At 37.6% G+C, this 27,960-nt stretch overlaps 1 protein-coding gene across 1 annotated transcript; it reads right to left on the bottom strand.

The window, feature by feature from the left end:
* Positions 1–2,281: 2,281 nt before the first annotated feature.
* LOC149801158 (acetylcholine receptor subunit beta-type lev-1-like) lies at positions 2,282–27,161 on the bottom strand. Its single transcript, XM_089954277.1, has 2 exons — positions 26,237–27,161; positions 2,282–4,168 (listed from the first exon to the last, which is right to left on the bottom strand). Exons 1-2 carry the CDS (start codon positions 26,826–26,828, stop codon positions 3,378–3,380), a joined length of 1,383 nt encoding a protein of 460 aa, XP_089810403.1. The 5' UTR covers positions 26,829–27,161; the 3' UTR covers positions 2,282–3,377.
* Between the last annotated feature and the right edge of the window lie 799 nt (positions 27,162–27,960).

Raw genomic sequence — 27,960 nt, forward strand, 5'->3', positions numbered from 1 at the left:
AAAACGGTCTTCAACAGAAACGATCAAATATTTGTTCAGTTCATTACCAGCGGTAATTTGAAAGCAAATTATTGAAGTTCTTTCCAACAAAATAGAAGAATGATATTAATTATAAGTCTCAACACTAAATTATGCATTGATGATCTAATATATTTAAATTTTCGCAAGAAAGATTCACCGATGAGTTGAAAACATTCAAGTTGATTTATTTTGCATACTTATCAATCCCTTTTTGTTATAATGGATATCTTTGTCCTTTAAAAACAATATAGTGTCCGTACAATTTCTGAATTATGACTGTATATCATAGCGATCTCTGAATGACGAATATAGTGTCCATGATTTCTGGATGACGATTGTATCATCATAATAATTTCTGGAATGTAGAATCAGTGATCTCTGAATGACGATGGCAGTCATAGTCATCTTTGAATGATAACTGTAGTGTCATCATGTCTGAATGACGATTGTAGTGTCATAGTCATCTCTGAATGATGACCGTACTGGTGTGGTCATCTCTGACTGATGACTGCAGCGGCGTTGTCATCTCTGAATGATGATTGTAGTGCCATAGTCATCTCTGATTGATGACTGTAGTGATGTAGTGATCTGTGAATGATGACTAAAGTTGCGTCGTCATCTTTGAATGATGATTGTAGAATGACATCATCTTCAAAGCAATCCATAAGAGCGGCATCTAAGGTGTTGTCGACACAAATCTTCGTATTTATGCAGCAGGTAGTTTCTAATACCCAGATATTGCTTAATGATCCATACAAAAAGCGCATAGTTAATACAATAGATAATTCACATACAATACATGTTTGCATAAATAGATGAATAAATGAATGAGTAATGGTGATAAAAACCTGTGTACACAGAAATCCTCGGGGGCTGAGAGAGAGAGAGAGAGAGAGAGAGTAATCTTTGTTGGAATGCATTACAGACATATTTACCCTTTCATCAGCACACAATAAAATATATCAAGACATTCTTCCTAAAATGATACCCAGCACTATATTTGAGTGCAATGCATTTTTTTTCCAGATCATTAATATGAAGTGAAAAAAGAAAAGGAGAGAGGTTTCCTCCTTGACGAAGCCCAAATGAACAATTGAAATAGTCTAAGTGCGTGCTTTACACATGACTGCATTGAGCTATAAATAGATCTTATTATCGTTAACATTTTCCCAGTCACTCCTCATTTTACGAGGTTTGCATAGACTTGTCCTTTCTACCTAATTGAACATAATAATTATAAAGATGCAATAAGAGGTGTTTTCATGGCGTGGCGTTTGAATAAAAACAATTATTATAAAAACGCGTCTACCGTACTGTTATTCTGTTTTAAAGCCATACTGCATGTTTGATGAAGATTAATTTTCTCAAGTAAGTGTGAATGATGATAGCTGATGAATTTAAGCGAGACAGGTAAGTATGTGTAGTAAATGTGAACAAAAAGCCGTTTACGAGAGAGTGACAAAGATGTCTTGAAAAATAATCAGTAAATACAAATAAAAATTATTTGCAATAGTGTTCAAGGACTCCAAAAAATAGATGGCCGCATACACATTAGCCCTGGAAGTGGAATAATTATTGAATGATTATCTATTTCTTCTTTTCTAAACAAAATCGGCAATAAATTATTAATATTCAACTGACTAAAAAAATCAATTGCAGAACCTTCGAGACAAAAGATTCGGGTTGGATGTTTTCCTTATCCTGAAATAATTCTTTTGGGTAAATTCGTGTAGTTTGTCCCCAACCGTACAGTGTGACAGTAATATGTTTGAATGGTGAGTATGTATGTATCACGTTTAACGGTACCTCAGAACAATAACGGTTATAGGAAGCCAATAATAGTAAAGTTTCTAAAATTGTAAAGTGTTTGTTGTACTCGTGGAAAACAAGAAATATAAGTGCCACAGAGACTTATTATTCCAGAGATTTGAACTGTTTATGGCAAGTTTATGACAAGACTAGACTGAGAAATGAAAGTTCTGGATTGTAATATATTGGCCAATGGATCAGTTATTTTCCTATTATCAAAACTCAATATAAAGACGTAATAGAACATAATTAAAACGTCATTAGCTACAAATTAGATATAATGTTTAGTTAAATAGTTATCATCTTTATTTCCTTCCCATTGCATGATATAATAATTTAAGTACAATAAATATAATTTGATTGCAAGAAAAAATGTCACAGAGTAAAACAACAAAAGCATAAAGATTAGTATATAGAAAATATTGAAAGATGTAGGCAAACTACACGACAGGCAGAAATAAAGATTAGTATATACAAAATAATGATAAATATATGCTAAATATACGACAGGTAGAATGAAAGATTAGTATATACAAAATAACGAATATGTATGAAAATATACGACAGGTAGAAATAAAGATTGATTGTTTAAAGATACATATTTATATCATCCAGCTATGATTATGACCAATATGAGAAAGCTTCAATATGTCATACATAATCACCATACGATGAGTATAATTAATGATTATATTGTTGTTGACATGCACATAGTGTTATTTAAGTCAAATGATATCATAATTAAACGACCCCAAGACAGACAAAATTGCAACTAGATTATTATTTTACCTGCAGATGTACTTGTTATATCATTTTCGGATGAGGAATGTTGTCTCCACTACAGCAAAAGCTACAACCTGACCCCATGAAGACCAAGGCAAGGTACTGACAAATAATTATAACAAAAAGTTAAATAAACATTGTGTAAGACAATTATGAAATTTTTCATCATTGTTATAAATGTTAATCAAGACACTTACATTATTTAATTGGATATAATCTACGGAATTAAAATTTACAAAATCTATGTTTATAGAGTAAATATGCACACTGAATGAAACCACAACAGTTCACTATCATAAAACAAAGACAATGACTAAACGAATACTTGACTCATTCCTCGGTTAATAAGGAACCGTTCAGAATAGTGTCCATTGTCACATATTTTGCTATTTTTCCTCAATACCTACTATCTTGCACATTCGTACATATGCATGTACGTCTGTATGATATGATATGTATGTATGTATGTATGTATGTATGTATGTATGTATGTATGTATAAGTGTGTGTATGTGTGTGTATGTTTGTATGTATGTATGTATGTAATTATGTATGTATGTATGTATGTATAAGTGTGCATGTGTGTGTATGTATGTATGTATGTATGTATGTATGTATGTATGTATGTATGTATGTATGTATGTATGTATGTATGTATGTATGTATGTATAAGTGTGTGTATGTATGTATGCATATAAAGTTACAAATTTCGGCCTATGGTAACATTCCTTAAACATTTAAGACCAAACCATCACCCAGGGGCAACTATTCTAACTGGTTTTGGTAGCTCAGTCCTAGAGGGAGCAGAAAACAGAAACTAAACAGCCCTTGACCAGCCAGGAAACATACGAAGGCGAAGAAATCCAGCAGTTTTCCAAAAGATTTCCATGCCATGGGGCTAACATCTTCTTCAGCATCAAAAGCATGGTCTCTCTCTGCTTGTTCTTCATTCTGCGATCTCTTCCGCTTTGCATCATTGCCATTCTTCGCAATATCCATCTTAATAGAGCTGGAACCAGACTCCGCCGATTTTGTGTAGTTCTTTCCATGTGCGGACCCCACATCTGAGTTTTCTTTGGATTTAACCCGGTTGGACCTTTTTCTGCATTTGCAGGTGAGAAAGAACGTGATTTTCGCGAGCCAGCGCGGGATTTCCACGTTGTCGTCTGCTTTGTGGTAGACTCGAAGCGTCAGAATGGCTATAAGCGAGATAAATGCGCTGAAGATCATCATCATGGTGACGTAATAGCAGAGCAATGATATGGGTGCTGACGTTCTCGGCATGAAGTTCATGATCATGTTCAGCAGGACAACATTGGATAAGAAACAAGTGATGGAGAACCCGACCCGCTCTCCTGACGCAGCAGGAATAAGAAATACAAAACCATTCAGTAGACCCAGTAGAACTGTGGGAAGGACGATGTTAATGACGTAATACATGGAGTTCCGCCTTATCTTCAAAGAAAATTTCATGAAGGACTTATCGTCGTCTTCGTAATTGCTTGCCTGTGTTGACATGACCGTCCATTCTCCATTAATCTCGTAGTATTTCATATCTAGAATATAAGAAGAAAGGGAGTAGATCATCCAATTGTTTATTTTTTAATCAGAGATAGCACTGAGGTCTGAAACATATTTATTGCTCTAACCCGATTTTTATAGTCGATGGGGTATTTAAAAAAGCAATCAATATTGGTACACTGTGCAACAAAGTTAATTATTAGTGATCAGTAAGTCAGTGCATTCACTCCAAATACTCCCGCTGCATGGCCACTCAAATATTTGCAGGTGTCCAACATGCTGCACGTGCTGCTGCGGATCATTTCATACAACTTTATTCATTGAAAGATTCAAAAGGAATAAACACCCCTGGTATGCATCTTTTACAGAAAATACAGGAACATGTCAGTGCCTTTGCCACTTCCTGTTTGACTATATTCTGTAACATCGCAAAAATAGGTACGGAACACGGGGGTGGGGTGGGGTTGGGTGCCTTCGAGTCTATCTACTGCTGGTTAATATTGGCTTCTCAATCAAACGTAAGAGATGAAAAAATTAAAACTTTCGAATAATTTTAAATTATTTTGTACAGAGCACGGGGGGGAAAGACAGTCCGTCAACAATTTTGTACTACACAACAAGATGTAACGACACCATTTTTTAGTGCATATACTACTTCTACTACTTGTCTCTCTTTTTCTTCTTCTACTTATTATTATTATTATTATTAGTGTGTGTGTGTGTGTGTGTGTGTGTGTGTGTGTGTGTGTGATTTTGATTTTTAACGTAACTTTAGCAATTGTACAGTCATATCGCAACGCTATCTGCAGTAGGTCAGTTTATAGCGAAGTTTAGCACTGGGACATCATGCCACAGACATGCAGCATTAAGTCCCATCGAGTCAAATTATCCGCTCACCATACCGACCAGTCCTTAACACTAACCTCTTAATGCTGTGCGCTAAGGGAGGCAACTGCTAGTATAATTTTTATGACTATGACTCGGTCGTGGTTCGAACACACGACGCTCGAACCATTTAGGCCACCGGCGCTGTCATATTATTACTATTATTATTATTATTATTATTATTATAAATAGTAGTAGTAGTAGTGGTTGTATGCTAATGTTGATGGTTCTATAATTACACGAATTACCATAGTTACAAGTGGCATTAATGCAGGGGATAAGGCGATAGCTTTGTTTAAGAAACTGACTCTGTTGCTTCGTCATTTTGATCCGCAAACCATGTCATTTTTGTTGCATTCTTTTTCTGCGATTAAATGAATATTAATATTAATTTTAAGATAAATGTAGCAAGTCATCGACGAGCGTCAAACGAGTAATAGGATATCGAACAATAAAGTGAGTCAAAATAACAGTAATGAAAACATTTATGCTTTTATTGGATCAATTAACCGATATAAAATCTATTCGAAATGTGAATCTTGATTGCATTATGGGAATGAAAATAGAATGGATAGAAGAGCTACCACGTCCATGGTCAACATTATAACGATGTACATCTCTGGGGAATACCTTTCTAAAATCAAAACTCGATATTCTCATCTCGACTTGTGTCAAATGCTGAAATATATAGATGTTGATTAATACATTTTTCATTTTTTTCCCATTGTTCATTAAGTAATCAAAAAATTGCCCCCACCCCACCCATTAGTGCATTGTCAGGTGTTAACGTAGTGCACCTTTTGAAACGATTTCACAGATCTTACAGTCTGTATATGTTGACTATTTAAATATAATGTTAAACTCGATAGTCATCGTATCCGAATATGTGAAGGTTATTATATAATTTTAAATCTGTGGAATAGAGTGATGACATTATTACTATTGACACGGCATATTTGAAGAATAACTGCCTAATACTGGTTCTCGATTTTTATTTGCTTGCAGTAAGATTCACGACTCGTGAACTAAGCAAGAGAAAGGAAATAACATCCTATGTACCATTTTGTTTGATGAAAGGAGTAATATAGAAGACTCCGTTCTTACTTCGCCAGCGGATGTAAATCAGTGAAATTGTCACGGGAAAAATCGTCAAAGACAAAAAAATGAAAGCAGTAATTTTAAATTTTAAAGAATTATTTTACTATATGCAGAGAAATTGTGTTATCTCAGTGTGATCAATATATGGTTTCTATGCGACATCGTGATTGTTAATTGTCCTAGTTAGATGAAAATAAAATCATGAGACTTGTACCGTGGAGTTAATGGAACACTCTATCCAGTGTCGAGTAGATTTGATATATGGTCATTATACTTGATATATGGCCAAGCTGGGTCACTGTACTTTGTACACAAGATGCAGTTTTCCCGACAAGGTACCTTTTTATGTCATTCAAGAGAATTTGAATTTGAATTAGAACAAAGGACCATGAGATCAGTTGTTCTAATACAGTCATTGGGATGCAATCAGTTAATTCAAGTGCAAACATTCTAATGTTTGTTATATCTTACATGCAGAACTCTACATTTACAACCAGATGTGCATACCAGCAAGCGAAGTACCGCTTGCGAACAGAGACCGTATGACTGGTATATAGAACTTCCGTAGCGTATGCCTTTAATTTTTTTACTGTTCTTCTTTATCTTAAAGGTGTTAATTTGTATGCTTTGCATTCATAATTTATTTAATATACCTTTGTGAAAGCTCTTCATACCGTCTCGCGTCAGAAAACCTGCTTCGCTCTGTTTTCATTTCATTTTCGTTTTTGAAACCATAGTCTGACTTTCCATGGCATATCGAATAAAGCTTAAGAGATCCAAGCGATCCATACCAATATTCAAGAACACAAAATCATAGCTCTTAAACTTTCCAGATAATTTTCCCCTTTGCAAATTTCGCGAAAATACGAATGCATGCATATAGTGTAATTAACTGTCCATTATTACTGTGATCAGAAAATGGAATGCACACAAAAAGGACGAATACTTTCAACCCATAGTCAGACATTTATTATGAGTATTAAGAATAATTTTCTTCTCATTGGTGCCACATAGTCTAATAAATTTTTCGTGGTAATCTAATCGTATTGCTAAAAAAAAATACATTTCCCACCAAAACATATGTCTGCAGGGACAAATGCAATCAAATGAAATGTTGCCATTTAAAGTACATTCCATACACAGACGAGCGATCAGGTATTTTAATTTAAGTGAGACATTGCAACTGTATAAATGCTGAACGGCTCTGGGAATTTATCTGAACTAAATCTGTACCAAATATTGTTGAATCTGCTAGATCATGTTAGATTATTTCTTATCCATCCAAATACAGCAGTGTGAACGTACTTACAGCACATTCCATATTCGCTATGAATAGTTGTCATGGTGATTTGTACGAATATCAGGCTATGTTTCGTGCATTACGATATGCTATGATAATGAATGGTATCAGAAAAAGAGGGGTGGGGTGAATTTGACTTTGAAGACAAAAGCTCTGTCCTGATTGTGGACGATTTAATTTCTCTTAAAAGAACATTTGTATATTCTCGGACTAGACGGCAGTGCTTTACCCGATGGCAACATATCTTACTTGATGACGGGGTTCTTATTAAAAAAACAGAAAGGAATCACTATATGCTTTAATTAGAAAAACCTTAGTTTTAATTTCTTTTTAAAATTCTTTAACTTTTTAATCACTTCATATATGAAAAGAAAGTGTGCTCTTACTCAGCATAAAATAAAACTACTGAACGTATAATAATAATTTTACACTGAGATTTCGAAGCATATGCACTGACATTCAAACGTTTTGTACAAGGTTAAAAGATTTGTCTTGACATCTCACCTAGTGAAACTTGAACACCTGTCTCCCCACCCCCGAAGAAACCGAACCCCTTAAAGAACTTGTGAACAATGCAATACAGAGGGCGAAAATGGAAATCCGCGAGGACCGTCTTCTACAGTAAAAGCTAAATGAAAATCTTCAGTCCAGACACGTCCATCACTATCACTTCTCAACTAGATCCAATCGTCCAAATAAAACACTGACATTTCATTGAAAACTCCGAGACTATGACGGAGATCTTACCAAACAAATATGTCTTGGGTGCGCGTGCAGCATGTCTTCTTGTGTTGAGAGAGGCTTCTTTGATTCGTCTGACAAGCAAATGCCGGCACGTCACATAACAAATCGGGTAGGGCTTACCAGAGGAAGGCTGGTGGGCATTCACATAATTGAAAACCGCGTTGGTTAGGACAGGTTTACTTCAAAAGGCGCATATGGACCTTTAAGGATTATGAATTGCAATCCGTTCCAGTGCCAGGTAGTGCGCTGTCGGAACGATGTGCTTTACTGGGCCAATCATGCAAAAGGGGAAAACAGCAATGCAGGCGCCAGGTTAAGAAAATAAAAAAGGTTTCACACACCAATATGCTAATGGCTGTCAGTATGTAAACTTAGTTATATTATTTTAAATGATGGTAATAATAATAATAATAAATCAAGAATATTGTGATTTTTACTTACATTGGGTATATTAACATGAATAGAAATCGCAGTTAAATTTCAAACATGTGACATGGTCCATTTTTGTGAGAGTCTTGATTTGATTTTCCTATGGTTGACACTTCTTTTCCTGAAATCTCTTGTCTCCTCCCTTTTCTCTTATTTTCCTGTTGAGTTCAGGACATTCTGAAAGCCAATTCCCTTGGTCGTGACACGCACAATATTCGTCATGGCTTTTGTGTAAGGACCTCTGTCCTCCTTTCTTATGATAAGGGGTTATTTTTCTTTGACTTTGCGGACATTCTGGGGGTCGTAGTCCTTGTCCCTCAACAGATATAACACACTTCTTCAATTTATCTCGAGTGGATCTGTGGCATTAAAAAGATATCCAAAGCGCTATTTTCCTGTCTAGATCAACACATTTTTCCAGCATTCAACAATGCTTATTTGAGCACATTTTGGATGAATTCTTTTCCTTTCGCCAGCACAGCATTATTTAATATATGCAGTTCTTTGGAGACAATAATGTTTAAAAATCGGCGCCGTAAGACGAAAGACCTATTTAAACGTACTCTATAAACCATGTCCTCGTTGTCCACACATGAGTTACAACTCAGTTCAGAATCGTTTTCAGAAATGTAGTTTTACGGTTACGTTTCCTTCCAAAAATATAATATTTTGTTTGAAATCTTGTATACCAATATTGACACTGTCGAAATACGATTTACTGAGAGAAGATATAGAGAATACACGAATTCTAGGTGAACGTGATACTTTTTTTGTCTCCTTCATCGTTGACACTAATTACAGAATGGACTTTAAAGAGAATGACTCTCAGCAACGGAGCAGCTATTTCCCAGAATGTTCTACTCGACAATATCGGAGTTCACAAATATCAAATTGAGTTCTTCGTTCAGTGTTGTGGGATATCGAAATTACTCGAAGAATTTGTTGCTGATGATGTCTTTAATTGGAGTGAATGTTGGTTGAGGTTTTCTTTAATTATTTTTTTTCTTATTAATAAGTGAACGTTTATCATTGATCTAGAGCGTATAGAAGTTTGCTGTTGAAACCATAATTATATGCATATTCTTACGCCATCATTTAATATACCATAATCATAGGTACATTGAATTGCTTTATACCAAGAGTTTAAAAGTCATGTTAGTTTATAAATATATTCATTCGTTTATTCGGAAACTTTTCGAATTCTAAATTTACTCATGGTGTATTTAATCTCTAACGGAATAATGAATGTTATCACTGCTAACGCATTTCGATCAAGGAAGGATACTCGTATACTTACTTTTCGATGAATTATCACTTCTACCTTATTAATTATAAACATATCATCTTTGATTAAAGTACGCGCGAGCAATCCGCACGATAGATATCAATTACCTCTGACGTTGGAGGCTTTGAAAGAGTGAGGAGGAGAAGGTAGAAATGGAGAAGATCCAAAAGTTATCTCCGATTTGTAGGTTAATTGCTTTATGAGCTAAACATATAAATCACGTGACCTTTAACTTCAAGAGAAAGTTCTGATACAAATGAATTCTCTGTAAACCATAATGCTCTTTTGGCATATAAATTGAAGTTTTACATGGAGGAACCTGTAAGGATGAACTTTGTCCTTAATGGAACAACAAATTTCCAGAATATGAACCATCGACTTGGGGCTGAATGTACAATGCCGACGCAAGACGATAGAAGTCCGCCCTCTTGCCAGATACTCGATGCAAACATCGGTGCATGTTTTCGTTTATGTCAAAGAGCTTACATAAACAGTCTGACAATCTGACCCTGAGCTTAAAACAGCATAATAAAAAAGCCAATGCTAGTGATCTGTTTCCAGTTGATGTTCTGTTTCTCTTACACTTTCTCTGTTTCTTTGATAACAGCGTCGACATTTAGCACAGCTTTCGTTCATCGTTCGTGCGTCAATGTTTCGGAGCCAGTGCTACTTTTAGATACCGAGAATTCTAATTGTGGGGACATTTTGTTGTTAGCTTTAAGCCTTTACCTACCGTTCCAGTTGTTAAAATTAGGTTTTTTTTTACAACAAGAATATATTTTATGAACTTTCAAAATGTGTTATGTTCAAAGTTTATGTATTTTTGGAGTATATAAAGAAAGGTTATAGGTCTGATACAGAAAAAATAACGCGAACTCGTTCTTGATCGTATCGCGCTCCCAATATTTCGTGCAATTTGTCCAAGAACTCGTTTACAATATTTTTCAGTATCAAACAATAACTGAGAAATACATATCCGCACGGACATAGAGATTTGCTTTGCTTTCGCTAAACATCAAGATCACTGTATTCAAGTACGACCATTTAAAAGAGGAAAATGTGTGTGTGTGTGTGTGTGTGTGTGTGTGTGTGTGGAGAGAGAGAGAGAGAGAGGCAACATTGGATTTTAACATGTTACATCCAATGTGCTTGTCCACGTGGTAAGGGTGATATTTTAAGATGAACCCGCAGTAGTTCAACTCGCAACCAGAAGTGTAAGAGTTACATTTCTGCCATCAAAGCAGTCCAGATTAGTCACTGTGTTAGGATCATTGTTTCTTCAAACGCGACCATTTAAGACAGGTAAATGTGTGTGTGTGTGTGTGTGTGTGTGTGTGTGTGTGTGTGTGTGTGTGTGTAAGAGAGAGAGATAGAGAGGGAAAGAAAGAAGAAAGAAACAAAGAATTTAATTGCTAAATTCAATGTGCTTGTCCACAAGGCAAGGGATTGTATTGTCACGTGGGGTGGCGGCGGCTCAATCGCGTTGGTCTCGTAACTAAAACTGATCACCAACCAGGGCAAGGTAGTATTCCTACACTCTCAGGTGCTGCAGTGCCGTAAAACACCAAACCAAACCAAATCAATTATTTCTGACAAATGATTATGAAAAGAACACGCATGTGAATTAAAAAAAAAATATACTCTTTATTTTAAAAAATGCCAATTGTAAATAGAAACAGTTATACAAAAATTTAATATGATCTGGGAGAAAGTTTCCCACAAACTGATTAGAGACGAAAATTGGTAACGCATTTAGAGCCAAGCTATCTGCCCTAGTAGGTAGGTTGTGCGTGTTATCTAGTTTTCCCACTGGCATATTCATATGGAAGAGATTCTAGCTGGACTAAAATACCACAATATTTTTTTCTATTGATAATTCTGCGACATATAAAATAGTCGACATATGTTAATTTAAACTTAACTGACTGAGAAGCAATATTTCACTATCTCAACAATTCGGTCGATAAATGGTTCAGTTATTGAATATCTGATTCAGTTTCTGACCCAAAAATCCACCATGTACTTGTATTATTTGTCATTTCACTCTAGAATAATATTTTTTAAAATAAATAAAATTGACATAATTAGCGTACCTTATACCGATTCTTGAATGTGTTTTGCTATGTTCCTCATAATGTCAGAGTTATATTGGCCTGAGTGTACATGATGTTGAATTATGCACATTTGAAACTCGGCAGCAATGAGGGACTAAACTAGTAGTTATCAAATGAAAGCACATTCATCAAATGTGTCTGAAACCAAGCGAGAACAATTATTTTTCCAATCGAACTTTATTATGATATTTATTTAGTTCATCGGACCAATTCTTATCTCGACCTGGAAGTCAACTCAATTATGCCTGTCATGGTAGTATCATCCCTATAATAAACACATCAAGATACGTTGTTGATTGATCGCTGGGCGTGCCTGTTAAACATCGGTAGGAACTTTATTATTGTATTCCACTGAGGCAATACACGAATATTGGCGTCATTTATGATTGAGGTTTTCATTATATTTACTAAATAATTGGACAATTTTATTCAAACAGATTTTATATTATACAGAGACTCAGATGCTGGCAAAAATCATTACAAATCTTTAGTAAATCAATTTATATGTACCTATGCTATCTCTACTTTTCATTTATTTCTACCAAAATCACAAATATTTTCATTTAAGCAAGTGATCGTATGCATTCAGTTTTCCATTTTCTGTTTTTCGACTTAAAGTTGAAATTCTCCTTACTTATTTTGCTTTCGTCAATTTTTTATTCATGTCTTCTTTCATATCTTACTGTTTTCTTTCCTTCCTTCCTTTTATTGGTGCGGTCCCTCTCAGAACCATCATAGAGAGGACCCCCTATTGCCGAAAGATTAAATGTTTTTATATATGTGTGTTATTCCATTAACTGTGATTGTGCATGTGTGAAAACAAATAGAGTTTTGGTAAAATTTTATACAATTTTGACTAGGTTTTATGCACCACCCTAAACTAGTGTTTTCTATAGACTCAAGTTTCTGGTAAACCTAGGCTTGTTTATTGAGTCTTCTTTAATTAGTGATCTTTGCTAAGGATCATGGTGTCCAGTGTTTGTTATATGTGTATTGTTATATTGTTATGCATGTATTACTATATTGTTATATGTGTATTGCTATATTGTTATGCATGTTTGTGTTTTTGTATGAACGGCATTTTTAAAGATCAAATTTCATCAAGTTGTATTATTTTAGAAGGGCTATCTAAGAAAAATTGGTTGATCTGGTAGGGACATGGCTCCTCACAAATGGGAGTTTATTGTCTCCTACCATGTTTCTATCTAATTATTTTTTGTAGAAAATATGGAAGAAAATAAAAGGAAAACAATCAAAGTTAAAATAAATTGTGTGAGTGTATGTTCTGTGCATGATTTACTATTTCTAAGTTGTTAGTATTGTTCTTATATTCCCAATGTTGTTGTGTTCGTAATGTTCTTATTTATTGACCGCCCCTTTCGGGAGATCACGTGTGACCCGTACTACCTCGCGTTAGTCACGTAGCATTGCTATCACGCCATCACGTACTCGTTACTCGGTTCGGTCAATACACAGTCCCCAGTGTGTTTGTTGATGTACCTATCAGAGTTAAGATTAAGAGGGTTCTACGAGATAATACAGTTAATAGTTAATAAACTTACTTGTAGTCTAATATGGTCTGCCCCGTTATAGGTTGGACGAAAGAAATAAAATTAATAGGGAAAAAAAACATTTTTTTTAATTAGCGTTTTTATTTATTGGAGTGATTTAGTTTACAGTGGTAGTAATGAGATGAGTGACTATGGGAGGGTGTGAGGGAGTGGATCTGGCCCTGCGCACTGGCTGGAATCAGTCCCTAATGAATTGATTAACCAGTTTCATCCACCACCCGTCCTTGTCTCCCCTCTCATATTTTTTAAAACAAAATTTAGGGAGCAGCCATAATATTCATTTGGAACTCTGTGCCTTCTATGATTTCTGTGATAAAAATAATTGTATATAATTTAAAAATTTACTTTTTTAAAATTCGAACAATGTATGAAGGTGATGAGGAGCCGAACCCTGGCCCGCGCACTGGCGGTGTCATCCCCAATTGGGATGACAAACCAGAGTCCATCCCCCATCCGTCCCCCCACATTTACACTTTTATTCCTTCAAGGGTTATTTAATTAAAACATTTCTCTTTTTTTGCGGCTTTATAATATTACTAAAGTCCCACATTTACACTTTTATTCCTTGAAGGGTTATTTAATTAAAACAATTCTCTTTTTTGCGGCTTTATAATATTACTAAAGTCCTTTAAATCTTTATATAAATCTTCATCACAGATTTCATTCGTATAAAGGAAGTTGTTATCTTGAATCCCTCCCTGTTTCTGTAGCAGTGCTTTTTTAATTTTGTCTCTTGCAGTCGCCGTTTTGGGCAGTGGAGGATAATGTGTTTTTTAGAATCCACACTTTGCCCACATAGATAACACGGAGGGATAAGATGGATGACATGCCTATTAAAGGTCATCTAGATGTCATGCAAATATAAAAACATCGTTGTTTGGTTGTAGGGTGATTTAATTCCCTCCAATTTCTTCCAAATCGATTTCCAGATGAGCGTTGTTTTGGGCGGTTTTTTTAACCTCCACAGGCATTCTAGTGTTTTCAGCAAGTTTTCATTAAGTTTTAAGTAAACTTTATGATTTTGATAAATTTTCCACAATTCTTTATTATCTCTATATTGATATAAAATATCGCTCATACATTTGCATTTCCGTGGAGCTTTCAAACATTTGGTTAGTTTATTATTTATGTAGATAAAATCGAATTGTTTGCATGAATATCCATAGATAATGAAATGTTTCTTTAAGGCTTCTGTTGATTACATATGGTATTTGTTTATTACATAAATGAGGTAGCCCGAATCCACTTTCACTTGGGTTTGTATAATAGTATTTTTGGAAGATAATGTATTTTTTTTATTCCATATAAAATGGATAATTCTGTCTTCCAAAGTGTTCAACATTGTTTCAGTTAAATCTACTGTTTGAGTTATGTAGTTGATTTGACTGTATATAAAGGTCTTAACGAACTGTATACGTTCCATTATATTTGATGGGACGTACAACCACGTTTCTATGTGTTCATCCACTTTATATATGTAAAGTTAAGGTCTATTGAGTCTTTTTCGTAAAAGACTCCTAGAGCCTTAATGTGTTCTTTGGTTAGGTGTGGAGGGACACCAGGGTGATTACTCCACCAGTTCCCAATCGTCATATATATATATATATATATATATATATATATATATATATATATATATATATATATATATATATATATATATATATATATATATATATATATATATATCGGAATATAATGGACTGACTGCAACATCTAACATTTCTGGACTTCTACCCATTTTATATCACCGTGACACACAGAGATAGAGAAACTCGCAGTATTTGAAGAGCACAGATTATCGTCAATCGACTGATTGATTGATTACTTGGATTTACGTAGGGTTTAACGCCATTTTTCAGCACACGATAGGCTATACATGGCGGCCAGTATTATTGATGGAGGAAGAACCCGGGAAAACCCCAGAAAGAACCACCGACCCACGAGAAGCTACTGGCAAGCTTTCTCACATACCCACATTAGCCGAATCGGAGACTCGAACCCACGCAGACAGAGGTGAGATGGCAGTGATCCGTAACGGAGAGCGCTTTAGACCACTCGGCCACTCGGGCCCCCCAGAGGGATGCAAAATGTTCCTTGGGGAAGGAATTAGTACCACATCCCCCAGGCGTGTATGTGCTTAAGGAGTACTGCTAATTTAGCCGTCAGGTCGTCAATACTTTTGGAGAAATTGAAATCGTGAAAAAAGTATTTATGAAAAAGAATACATAATAATTTAAAAATCGAGAATCATTTATCTGAGAAATGTTAATGTAGATATTCAAATATTTTACAGCATTCTCTAAAATGTCTTGGCAACAAAATCCTGATTAAGGTATGCGGGAGTTTCCGTCTGCCACGTCACATGTACCGGTCAAAATTGGCAATGCAATATCATAGGCTATCGTATACAAACCCAAATATATATTATTACCACACAAACGTACGAGAACGCATACGAACACACACACACACACACACACACACACACGTAAAGGAGTCAGTGTTTATAGTCACACAACTCCACGTTCCCACAAATTGGCATCTTGAATAGTCTCTTTTCTAGAGATCTGGTTAGCCCTGAAAAGGGCTGAGTTTTAAAACTCCAAATACACCTGGTTACATCTCCCAGGCCTGGCACCAAAGACACATCGCCGGCTCCAGTCCTGCTCCCAATTTAAGGTTGTGGCTGTTAGCACAGAGGGGGTTTACTGGTTTCACTTTCCCAGTCTTCACTTTTAGGGATAGTGAAGACTTCCCTCTATCTTCTTCTATTCTACACTCGTGGATGACGTTGCCTCCTTTTCTCTTTTACTGGTTGTGGTACTGGTACCGGCCGTGGACTTGGTCGTGTCCTCAACTCAGGCTTGACCTTACAAAGAGGTCTCAGCATGAAGTGAGGCAGGATCCCTCTCTTCTTTTCCTGCTCTTCTTTATCTTTCCTGTCCATCTCCTCTTCTTTAATCATGGCTTCGGCTATGGCCTCCATGGCCAGCTCATCTAAAAAGAGCCTGGCATACTCCAGGTGCATTTGGAGTTCCAAGAATTTGGAAATTCTGTTATTCATAGTGTATGTTGACTAGTCAACGCTGGGTAGCCAGACTAAAGAACGGTTTCACTTTATTTTTGTGAAGTGCGGACGTGAAGGAAAACATCCTCCGACACCAAAACTTACAAGACTCTCATTACTATCCATCACTTTACATGGGTTCATTGAAGAGCACTCCACTTCACATGGGTTCAAATTTAGGAAGAAGAAAATAAATAAAGAAAGAAAGAAATAATAATAATAATAATAATAAACAATTTAAAAAAAAAAAAAAAAAAAAAATAATAATACAAAAATTCTCTGATTCACACTCTATTAACCCTATTATATATCTCTCCTAATTATTAATAAAAAAAACAACAACACAGGATATTATCATTTCCATCTCTGGCAACAATAATTATCTAAATTCAAAATTCGACGCAATCATCAACCTAGATCCTGTGGACACCACCAAGGACAGCAGATGATAGCCTCCCTGCGTTTTTCCTCCCTTGCCACGTCCGGACACCAAAAATAAATTTCCGATATATTAACATAAAATTGAGTGAGTGCAGGTAAATTCACACTCAACCAAACAGGTAAACATAAATATTTTAGTAGTATCATGAGTGCGTGGGTCCATTCCCTCTAATGAATCAGCCCTCCAGTCAGACCGCTATGGGTCCAACAAAGTGTCCCGCGCCTGAAGGCTAAACTTATCAGTGTCCCGTGTGCACATAAACGCCTGGGGGATGAGCTCTCATTCCTTCTCCCAGAAACAATTATCAGGTCGCCGTGGAAGAACGCAGCAGCAGAGGGAGCGTAATACATATATGCAGATCCAGCCAGCTAGCACCCAACCCACTATACTCACTAAAGTGAATAAACTACAGCAGCCGGATAGACCACCACTACCAGCAACAACGGGTAGGACTAAATCTAAGGCTACCCAGGAGAAGGCGAACCACGCTCCAGCCCCGCCCAAAACAAAAAACATAAGGTAAAGAGACATTTGCTACCACTGTCTCTAAACCTCCATCACCACCACCACAATCACCTCCGCCAGTGAAGAGCAGGACCCCTCCTAGAACAAGCACTCCAATTGCAGATTCTACAATGCAACAGGTGCTACCAGAACAAATTCTAGCTGATATCAGAGAAATCCTGCTATCACCACAGGTCCCATTAGACCTACCACCGGACAAAACCTTCAAAGTCACCGTACAGGGAGCAGAGGTAGCAACAACACAGAATGAAAGCGACCCAAACATAAAGCGGCTAAATGCACTGGGACTTCAAATGGCTCCAGCTGACATCAGGTTAGCGCACGATTTTGTGAAAGCAACTATATTTATAGCCTGGAGGTCAATTAAGGACAGAAAACCCACGTCGCAGCAGTGGCACACAGGACGTCACATCCTCAAGAAAAGGTTCAACGTTGCCTACGTTCAACATCCCGTGAATACACTGATAGAAGCAGCCGAAGTTTTAAGCGGGTTCCATGGATTCGAAGGTTTTCCAGCCAGAAGGTGAAGGGAAACACGGACAGCGGAAGCAATATGCGAGGAAGAAGTTAGCCGAGGCACCTTCCTCCTGGGGAGAAATAACAGCCCTTCTTAGGGCTACAAATTGCCATTTATCTAAGGGGACCAGTTTGGCTTGGTTTCCCAATTCAATAAAACCACACAAAACTGACTTGATCGTTTCGGTTGCCTGCATCATAATGTAAACCCAATTACCTAACAGTGACTAAACTTTTATTTCTCGCTTAGACAATTAGAAAAACAAAAGTGTTAGGGTATCTCACCATGTACTAGTACTATTTCAATTGTTACGAGTTAGGAAAATTATCAGACTCATTTGAATTTGACTCAATTGCACAGGTGGCTCACACAATATTGGTTGTTAGGGTCCATTTACAAACAACTACGGGCGGGTTGTCTGATGCCGGAACTCTCCTCCGCTTCCCACGTCCGGACATTCGTACAAAGGGCGGAGATGTGGAACGATTTCCACCCGCCCAAAATTGGTGTCTCAGTGTGACGTCATTGTCACCAACCAATCGCGACTGACATTACAACAGCATTGGTCGACACCACAGTGATTGGTAAACAGAAAATTTATTTTAGTATCATGAGTGCGTGGGTCCATTCCCACTCATGAAACAGCCCTCCAATCAGACCGCAATGGGAACCAAAAGGACCCGCGGCTGAAGGCTATAATTACCAGTGTACCTTGTACAAACAAACGCCTGGGGGATGATGCTCTTTTTCCTTCCCCCAGGATCAATTGTCAGGTTGCTGTGCGACCATTAACAGTGGTACATGCACAACGTGCGCACACCACTATAATCCAACTAATCAATCAATCAAATCCATCACAAGGAACGCGCGGACCTAAAAGAAACACTATCTCACTTTTTTATCTACAGTCACTAACTACAAACAAAAACACTATTTGACAGGCTAAGGAAAAGACTTGCTTATAGACACACTTCTAATTTTTATATACATAAAACAAAGAAACGAATTGTCCATAGACACACTTCTATTTTTTAAAACTAAAAATACAAAAATTTTGGCAATATGACTAGTATCTTTCTTCTAGAGAGTTGAGTATCCCAGAAAAGAGCTGTTGCGTTGACGGGTAGTTATGGCAATCTTTCATGGTCTAAGATTGCGTCACCGTCTGGTAGTAGGCTTTCCCACAGGATTGGGTCTGCGTCTTCGGAAAGAGAAGAAGAACTCATTTGTGTCTACACGTCAGTACAAAAATCCTCTGTCTGGTTCCAGCTGTTACTGCTGCTGTTGTTCTCTCTGCTGTTTTTCCGTCCACTCTTCTTGTTCTTTCTTGATTTCCTCTCTGAAGACCTCTTCTCTCAGTCCTTCGGTCACTTTCAATATCCTGACATTTTCTATCTCACCAGGCTTCGGTATCACGCTTTGCCTGACACGGTGTAAATTCACGTCGCTTCGTTCAGCTTGACTAGTCTTAAAGGCATCTTCATAGGTTGACGAGTCAACAATGGATGGTCAGATTGGAGACTCTCGCTTTATACGGCTCAAGCACGGACGAGATAGAAAACATCCATACGATTTTAGTTGGGTCGGATCGCTATGGTAGCTGATCGTTATGGTGAGGGATAGATAAAAGTCAAAGAGCATGTATAGTCACAAATGTTTTTGAAAACAAACGACATACACATTTTTTCAAATCGCAATATTCTTTATTTAACCAACAAACAACCAGCAATTGACAAAAAACAAACAAATTGTTTTAACAAGGTTGACAACGTTGTGAAGTGAAGTTAGACTTCCACGAAGGGAAGACATTGGGACATAGATGAATACTACGTTTCTTAGCTAAAGACAAAAGAGAGCCATAATGGTCACAAAATCACCGGTCTACTGTGTCTTCATTTCTAGAAGAGTTACAATCAAAAGAAGTCACTAAATGTTCTAAAGAATATCCAAGACTGCGTTGATGAAGACTATCCACACAATATTGTTCACACACCACCATGGAATATGTGCCTTATAATTTCACAGTATTGAATCGTGTCGTCTGGGCATTTCTTCTCATAAAGTCGATGATATCATCTTCCAAATTTGGTAATCCATACGAATCAAAATACTCCACACAACTCTATTTAAGGAAGTAGAAGGCTACACAGTGGGTTCCTGGGAGATGACTGTCGTCCGTGTTGATGATATAAGTTTGATTGTCTTGAGGTTTGCGATGAGGCAGTTCATCTTTAGCACACACGAGAGAGTTCCAAGAAACAGTGTTGTTCAAAATATAATAAAGTTTCCAGGTATCCATTTCTTTTGTTTGTTGTTCATTTATTGTTTTTTTCTTCTTCACAGGTAATGATAAGTCATCAATTAAACCCTGACTTTTTTATTTTGCCCAAAATCTCTGTCAAGTAATCGTCTCTTTATTTCGTCTCCCCACTCTGAGCCAAGAAGGCTTCGATGTGATGCATCTCTAGAGCGATCAGTGGAGGAGAGGAATGATCACGTAAGTCTTTATACCACTGATGCAATACGGTTTCTTCCGAGATGAGACTTCAAGCGTCCTCCAGATACTCGTCCAATTTTTCTTCTTGACTCATCATCATACATTTTTGTGTGGAATTTGACTGGGATGATCGTTTCGACATCCATAGCAATCTTTCTTGATCAATTCCGTAAATGTTTCTGCAGGTGTTTGGGAAAATAGGAGACTAAACATTGTTCTTGCTCTGGCTATCTTGACTTTATCACTGTGTCTTCCACGGCTCCTTTATCTTCTACAACTTCCACGAGATTCTCCCAAAACATTTCCATTTTTAAAGAGTCTCCACCATTCAAAGAGGGATAAGAGTTTTCCATAGCTTCTATTAATCTAGAATGACTTCTCACAAACTGTTGATTAACATCGTATTGTCGAATTCTTGGGGAGAACTTTGGGTGCATGGGATCCCATTTGAAGAGGGAGCGAATGATGACACATCCTAGATAACCGCCTCCTCCAGGTTTCAAAATGATTTGGTGTTTGGTTTGATTGTCGATGCGATGATCGGCCAGTTGCGTCAATGCTACTTTGTTTCTGTCAAAAAAGCATTTGGTTTGATGTGGAATGTGAATGATGCCTTGCAGTAATTGACGTGCTGTCACCGTAAAGCATCGTACGAGTCATTTGAGACTGGCTTCTAGGATACGAGCAAGTATTTGTGGATTTTATTCGCGACTACTGCCTACAAGGCACGAATAAATTTGAAGGGAAGATTAGACTGAAGGAACGTCATATTGACGCTGTATGAGATAGATTCAAAGTGTCCGGGGATTTTATAGATTTGTTTTGTTGTTATGAAGTCGACGACGGGGACGTGTACACGACAGGCCCTCCGTCTTGGCACCAGTGGTGAAACAGATGGGTCGAAATCTCAAATAATCGTGGGTGGCAGGTTTTATATCCACGAGTAAATAGGCGTGTGGGGTTTGAGTGGCATTGTCGTACGCATCAGTCAGCCAAGGCGTTCCTAACTATTTGGCTAAGACTTGCACTTGCGATTTATCTTTAGGGCTTTAAAACGAGACCACGTAATGAGCATTGTGACTGATGGTTTTCGATAGGCTTTACTTGAAACAAATTCTGAGTGATGTAAATGACACTGGCATCACGATATTGTCCTTTACCCGTAAACCACATTTTAATTTCTTCTTCGTCTTCGCTTACCATGTCGTCGAAGATGACCAGATGGGTTTGACTGGGGTCAGACACGATCCCGTAGTCTTCGCCAGGAATGCCTTCCACAAACACGATAGAATCTCCTTGACTTTCTCGCAGGAGAACGTACGCCGATTGCCACTCTTTGTAACACCACACGATCTGTTGAGGTGGACTATCGATCAAATGATGTTTTGTTCGATCAAACGTTTGACAAATTCGATTTTGCATGAACCGCTGGGTCATTGTTTCGTCCTCCGTACAAAGTGTCCTGCGGGTTCAGTGGGTGCAGCGACTGAATACTTTTCACGATGGGTTAAAATTCGGGATCGGATTTCAAACGGTGATCGTACTCGTGTTCCCACATTTCCACCACTTGGTATCCTTGCTGTTTTAACTTCAAGCGCTGCTAACAGGTAGTCTGGTACAAGTATTCCATGCTACGTTGCAAAAACTGATTTTTAGTGTCACGTTGAGGGTAGAAGATTGGACAACTGTGATATAAGCATCGCTTAAATTCTCCTTCGTTTCGAGTATGTTGGATCCATTTGTCTTCCTTGTCGCACAAGTAATGTATCCAGCGTTGGCTTTGACCGAGTATTTATGTTTGACAAAATTCGTCGTTTGAGGGCTTATGACAGCCACGGTGTTTTCTGGCATGAATCGTTGGCGGTATACTAAGGAGCACGCTTTGGCAATGGTGCAGGCTTCTTTCAAAGGATCGATCCCTCCGAACTCCATGAATAATTCTCAAAATTTTCCACATCAACGCCGTAAAATGTCCACGTCGGAACGACAATACTTTAACATTTCTTCCTAAAATTCGAAGGGGTCTGAGGCGTGAGAGTGGTACAAAACGTAGAAAGCTTCTCGTTGTTCAGTACGCATGTTGTCGGGGTCGTTGTAGTGAGACTCGGGCAAATGGGGTAGAACAGCGTGTAGATTGGCTTCGGTATTGAAAAAGTGCGAATATCGCCTTTGGTCATTTCTGTCATTCCAAACGCTTTAGGCCTTCGACTCAAAGGCATAACCAAGTTACTCATCGAATGGTTAAACTGCACTTGTACCACTTGCATGGAAATAATTTTGGCTCCGTTCAAAGTGACTTTAGGACGTTCGGTACTTTGTTCCGTATAGTATCTGAGAAGAAATTTCCCATCGTATCCCGAGAAATCGTAAGAAATCACCGTTGCATAGCGGTGACAATTTCTGTAATGTTCGATGTCCTCTTGGCTCCACGTTTCGTCGATGGCGTCTAATATCATTGGGCGAAATCGGTCAGCGCGTTCGGTCCTCGAAAGATTTTTTTCACTTTCTCCAGGAATCTTGCTACAGTAAGGGCAATGACTAACGATAGACTCTTGGATGCACTTCTCGCACGCTTGGTGAGCCACGCAGAAATAAGGAGTGTAAATACCGGTCTTTTGCATGCATTCAAAATCGAAAGAAAGAAAATGAAATTGCCTTTCTTCTTCTTCTCGTCATCTTCCTCTTGATGTCTGGAATGGTATTTTTAAATGTATCATTCGTGTTATAAGTTTACGATTCGTAACTAAATGAGACATCGTTTCTTTCCTGAACATACGTGTGACTTGGAACTGTTGATATGTATGCCTTGTCCACAAGTAGGGCACAATATCAGCAGCTGACAAGCACTTTTATTCCGTGAACGTTGCGTCTTCAGATGTTGTTGGTAACAGGCACGGCCGACAAACGTGCGCAGACAAGCAGGACAATGCACTCGTTCTTGCCCTTTGTCCAGACAGTGTTTAGAGGCCAAACATCCCTCATATTTCGATCCACAATGCTTGTGTTGCTCTCGATTTTTATAGCCATAGTCATATTTCTCACAGTAATAGCTGTATCCCAGGAATGCAGCGACACTGGTTATAGAATCGAAATGTTCATCGTTATGATAGACGTGAATGTATTTTCCATCTTTTAAATATGTGCATCGACACAACAGAGGTTCGCACACTTCTTGAGGGTGATTCTTTAAGGTGTAGCGTGGAGCCAAGATAACGTGCAATGTTTGCATTCCAGGAATCCCGCAGGGTGTGTCTTTGGATATCTCCGCTTGATGTAACAGGAGTTCTACTTCTCTTCGTTGTTTGGTTATGTCCAATTGTTGAATAGTTTTCCAGGCTACTTTCCACTCTACCGTGTCGTTCTTGTCGGCATATGTTCGTCCCACCACGATGGCACAGGTAAAGCACATCTTGTCTTGACGATTGTTAATTTGAACGAGGCTCTTTCGATGCTGCGAAGGTCGTCCACCAAAAACACCTTTTGGCGACCGGTCCCTTGGGGAAGAGACACGTGGGTCATGAACAGTGTCGCTTTTCCATCGGTGATGTGAAACTTGTCGTTGGATTGTTGCACGTGTGGAATATTGTCGATGACTTTAGAAGAAATCAATGAACTTGTTATAGTGTTATGTTGTGAATTGGATTGTAAATGTTGTACCAGAATAAAAGAGAAAGTTAAAACGTAAGTGTCTCTTGGTTTTGAATTTTGAGAATATGGGCCTACACTCACACATCATGGGTCAAAAAAGGGGATTTTGAGTTTTAATTGATTTTGGCAACATGACTAGTATCTCTTTACGAGAGAAGTGTTTGGCCCTGAAAAGAACCGTTGGGTGTTTATACATGTGTCTCTACTGTATTTGTCTCTACAATTTGTGTTTGTATTTGACCCCTAGACACTAAGTAGTTTTTGTGTGTGGTCTTTGAAAGATCTTTGAAGAATGAAGACACTGAATGGGAACATGTATTTCCTCACATGGAGGCTTACATATCACTGAACCCTTTTATTTACTGCCTACGCATAACATCATCTTCATATTTATTCTTCATAATATTTTTTTAAAAAAACTAAAATAATACACAAGAGATCCATATTGGCCTGAAATCGTTTATTTCGTTCTCACGAGTGTAACGCTTTTATAAGATCATTTAGCGGGCTAAATTTGGTGAAAGGCAATTTTTCAAAAGGTTACTTTTACAGCCAGAGGGTTGCTAGCGAAAGCTCTAATTGATAGAAAGTTGATAGAACAGGTCACCTTAACTATTCCTGTCAAGTTTCCTCATATCTTCCAAGAGGATTTGTTGAGTGTGTAATTAGGTTTTGAACGTAATTTTAACAATTTTTCAGTCACCGCGCTACGATGTCTGCAGTGAGCATGTGTATAGTGATGTATAGCACTGCGGCTTCATGACGCATACATGTAGCATTGTGTTCCATCCAATTACATTATCCTGACACAGTGACACCAGGCCGACCAGTCCTAACACTAACCTCGTAATGCTGCGGGAAAAGCAAGGCAGCTGCACGTAGCATTTTTAAAAGTCTTTGGTTTGACTCAGTCGAGGTTCGAACCAGCGATCTCCTGCATCCGAAACGGACGCTCTAACCACTTAGGCTGCCATAGAAGTATAAGAACAAAGAGATGTCAAAATTACATTTTTCACTTGACATGGTTGCTTTTGAAGCTGAAAAAATTGCCGGAAAGATCACCCTAAATCGTTTGTTAGAATGTGCATTAAGAAACATTCCTACCATAAAAACCTAAAGATTGCAAAGAAAACGACGAAAAACAAAATTGTAATATAATAGATCACAAGGAACAATCCTGGCTGAACAGGTTTTGAGAAGAAGTAAATAATATAAACAGGGCCCCGAGCTCATAAGGGCCCCCGCACGTTAGTAATTTAAATATAGATAGATATATAGATATTGAGAGAAAGAAATTTTAAAGCGATGGAAGAAAATTTATGTTCAATATTATATAAAACTTGTTTAAAAGTTTATTTCCAAATTCCGTGCTCACAGGGGGCCCCGCGTGTAAATTCAGGGGTCCCTATCAAATGATCCAAATAGGGCCCCGCGTGTAAATTCAGGGGTCCCTATCAAATGATCCAAATAGGGTCCCGCGTTTGCTAAGTATAGATGTTGACTGAATCACTACAGTCGCAGAGCCATATCGCATCGGCCAGGATAGCTATAACCACACACACACACACACACACACACACACACAAATAAAATGTTATTCCTAAATCATGATCGGGGGGAAAAAACAATTTACCCTTTAGACAATTCTTCCATCAAAAAGAGTTTTAAAAATACAAGAAAGTAATTTTAATCTCAATAATAGTTGCATCAAAACAAAATACACATATTCATTAAATTTTGGTTCATTTTTTTATATATATATTTGCAACATAAACAGCCGAATCAGTATTAGCAGTACTGATATTTAAAAGGACAATAAACAAACAGCTGTGGTTGTTCTAACACAAAATCCAGCAGTGGTATTAGTGTTAGCAGCAGTAGCAGAACTCCTGAAGTTGTTTTGTTATTCTCGTCGTCGTCACGTCGTTGTCGTCGCAGTCTTCATGGTAGTAGTAGTAACATGTTTTAAATTACTCACCTATAGTGGTGTAGTTCGGCCTTAACACAATTTCCCGCATGTTATAGTCCCACGCCGTGAAGATAAAGCTACACTCTTGCACATCAAATGGATAGAACGTGACGTTAGCGCTGCACGAAGATCTCAGGATTACACGTGGCTTCCAAGTGGCGAGACCTATCGGAAAAATAATTCTGACTTTGTACGCCTTGTCGCCAACTTCTTTGATACTATCCACAGAGTTGACCAGCTGCAAAGAAGGATGCCATACAGAGGTATAGGGAAACATCATTTCTGTTGGTGCCGTTTTATTCTGATACCAAATGTAACGGTTGCTTAAACGCTCGTCCTTCCACGACAGATGAAAGTACGTCGCTACGTCGATTGAACCTGATACTTCGTCATATCCGTTTATAGCTGTCAAGCCCATATGAACATAAACGACCATCGTACCATTGTTCACAAGAGGAATCAAATTCACGTCCGATTCTCGACAAGTCTCACAGGCAAGGACAGAATATATGCAAGCAAGATCAGACAAAGACAGGGCTTTCGTTGTCAAAAGAAACAGGAATAGTGTCAATAGCTTTAGAGTCTTCGATGTGGTTTTCATCTTAGTAAATAGTCAACAAAAATAAATTGTCCGACGAAGTTTTGAGTTAATGTGCAATTAGTTTTACCTGGAGAATACACAAGTATGTATTCACTTAAAAAGAGTCTGCCTGAATGAACATTAATGAAATACAAACATAAAGTTAGATTGCCAGTTCCTCAAAACAAAGCACTTTTCTTTCTAACGAAAAGCGGTCTCTGCTCGAACGTGTTGTACATGATTATAACAACGATTCTGCATTCTGGAGCTACAATAAACACAGATAATCTTTGTTAAAGCGTTTGTCTCGATTATATATACTCTGATGCGGAAATAAAATTCGATCCGTGCAGAATTCCCCTGTGTTCAAACCCCGACATATTGGTTGGATCGTGATGATTATTCCTTTTGTAAATATCCATTTCTTGTTTATATGATTAGCATGATAATCACGTGGCTACCGTAAAACGAATCAGACAACCTATCTCAGATGACAAGTAAATATTTTCTTTTGCTTATTAAAAATCGAAAGTGATTATCTGAGTTCTTATTTACCGCCCACTGATGGCAAACTGCTAAAATGTATGCAAACATTATACAGAATCAATCAGCTATTTTGCATTTGAGTACATCAGGCCTGTTATGCATGTATTGCCCTATTGCATGCTGTTTGTTTGAAAATCTACGATTAAACTCCATGAAAGGATATGTCTTCGTGACTGATATGGTATTAAAACAGAATAATATTGAACATAGAATCTGTGATCGATTTGTGATCTATATCCACCCATCTGTCAAATTTCATTTATTCTTTCTTTCTTTCTTGCCTTGATGAAATCAATGAAATGGAATCCAAATCACGGTTTCCGAGTAATATAGACATTAAGCAAGAAGTGGATCAAATGAAAACTAAAATAGGACGATTGTTTTAGCATTTTCTTTTATGGGCTTCTGACATATGAAATAAACAAGTATATCGAGAAAATGAAAATCCAGTTCTGTCTATACTTCCGCTGTTCTAAAAATATTGGCCCCGTCATACATGATTATTTCGCAAAATCTAAACCTATCACTAGACCAACAAGGCCACGAAGACATTTAGCGAACACATATTAATTGTTATGACTTTTGTACCCGTCATTTAATAATAGTG

This window comes from Sinohyriopsis cumingii, chromosome 4 (assembly GCF_028554795.1).
Source record: "Sinohyriopsis cumingii isolate HCF-2022 chromosome 4, ASM2855479v2, whole genome shotgun sequence".
NCBI lineage: Eukaryota > Metazoa > Mollusca > Bivalvia > Unionida > Unionidae > Sinohyriopsis > Sinohyriopsis cumingii.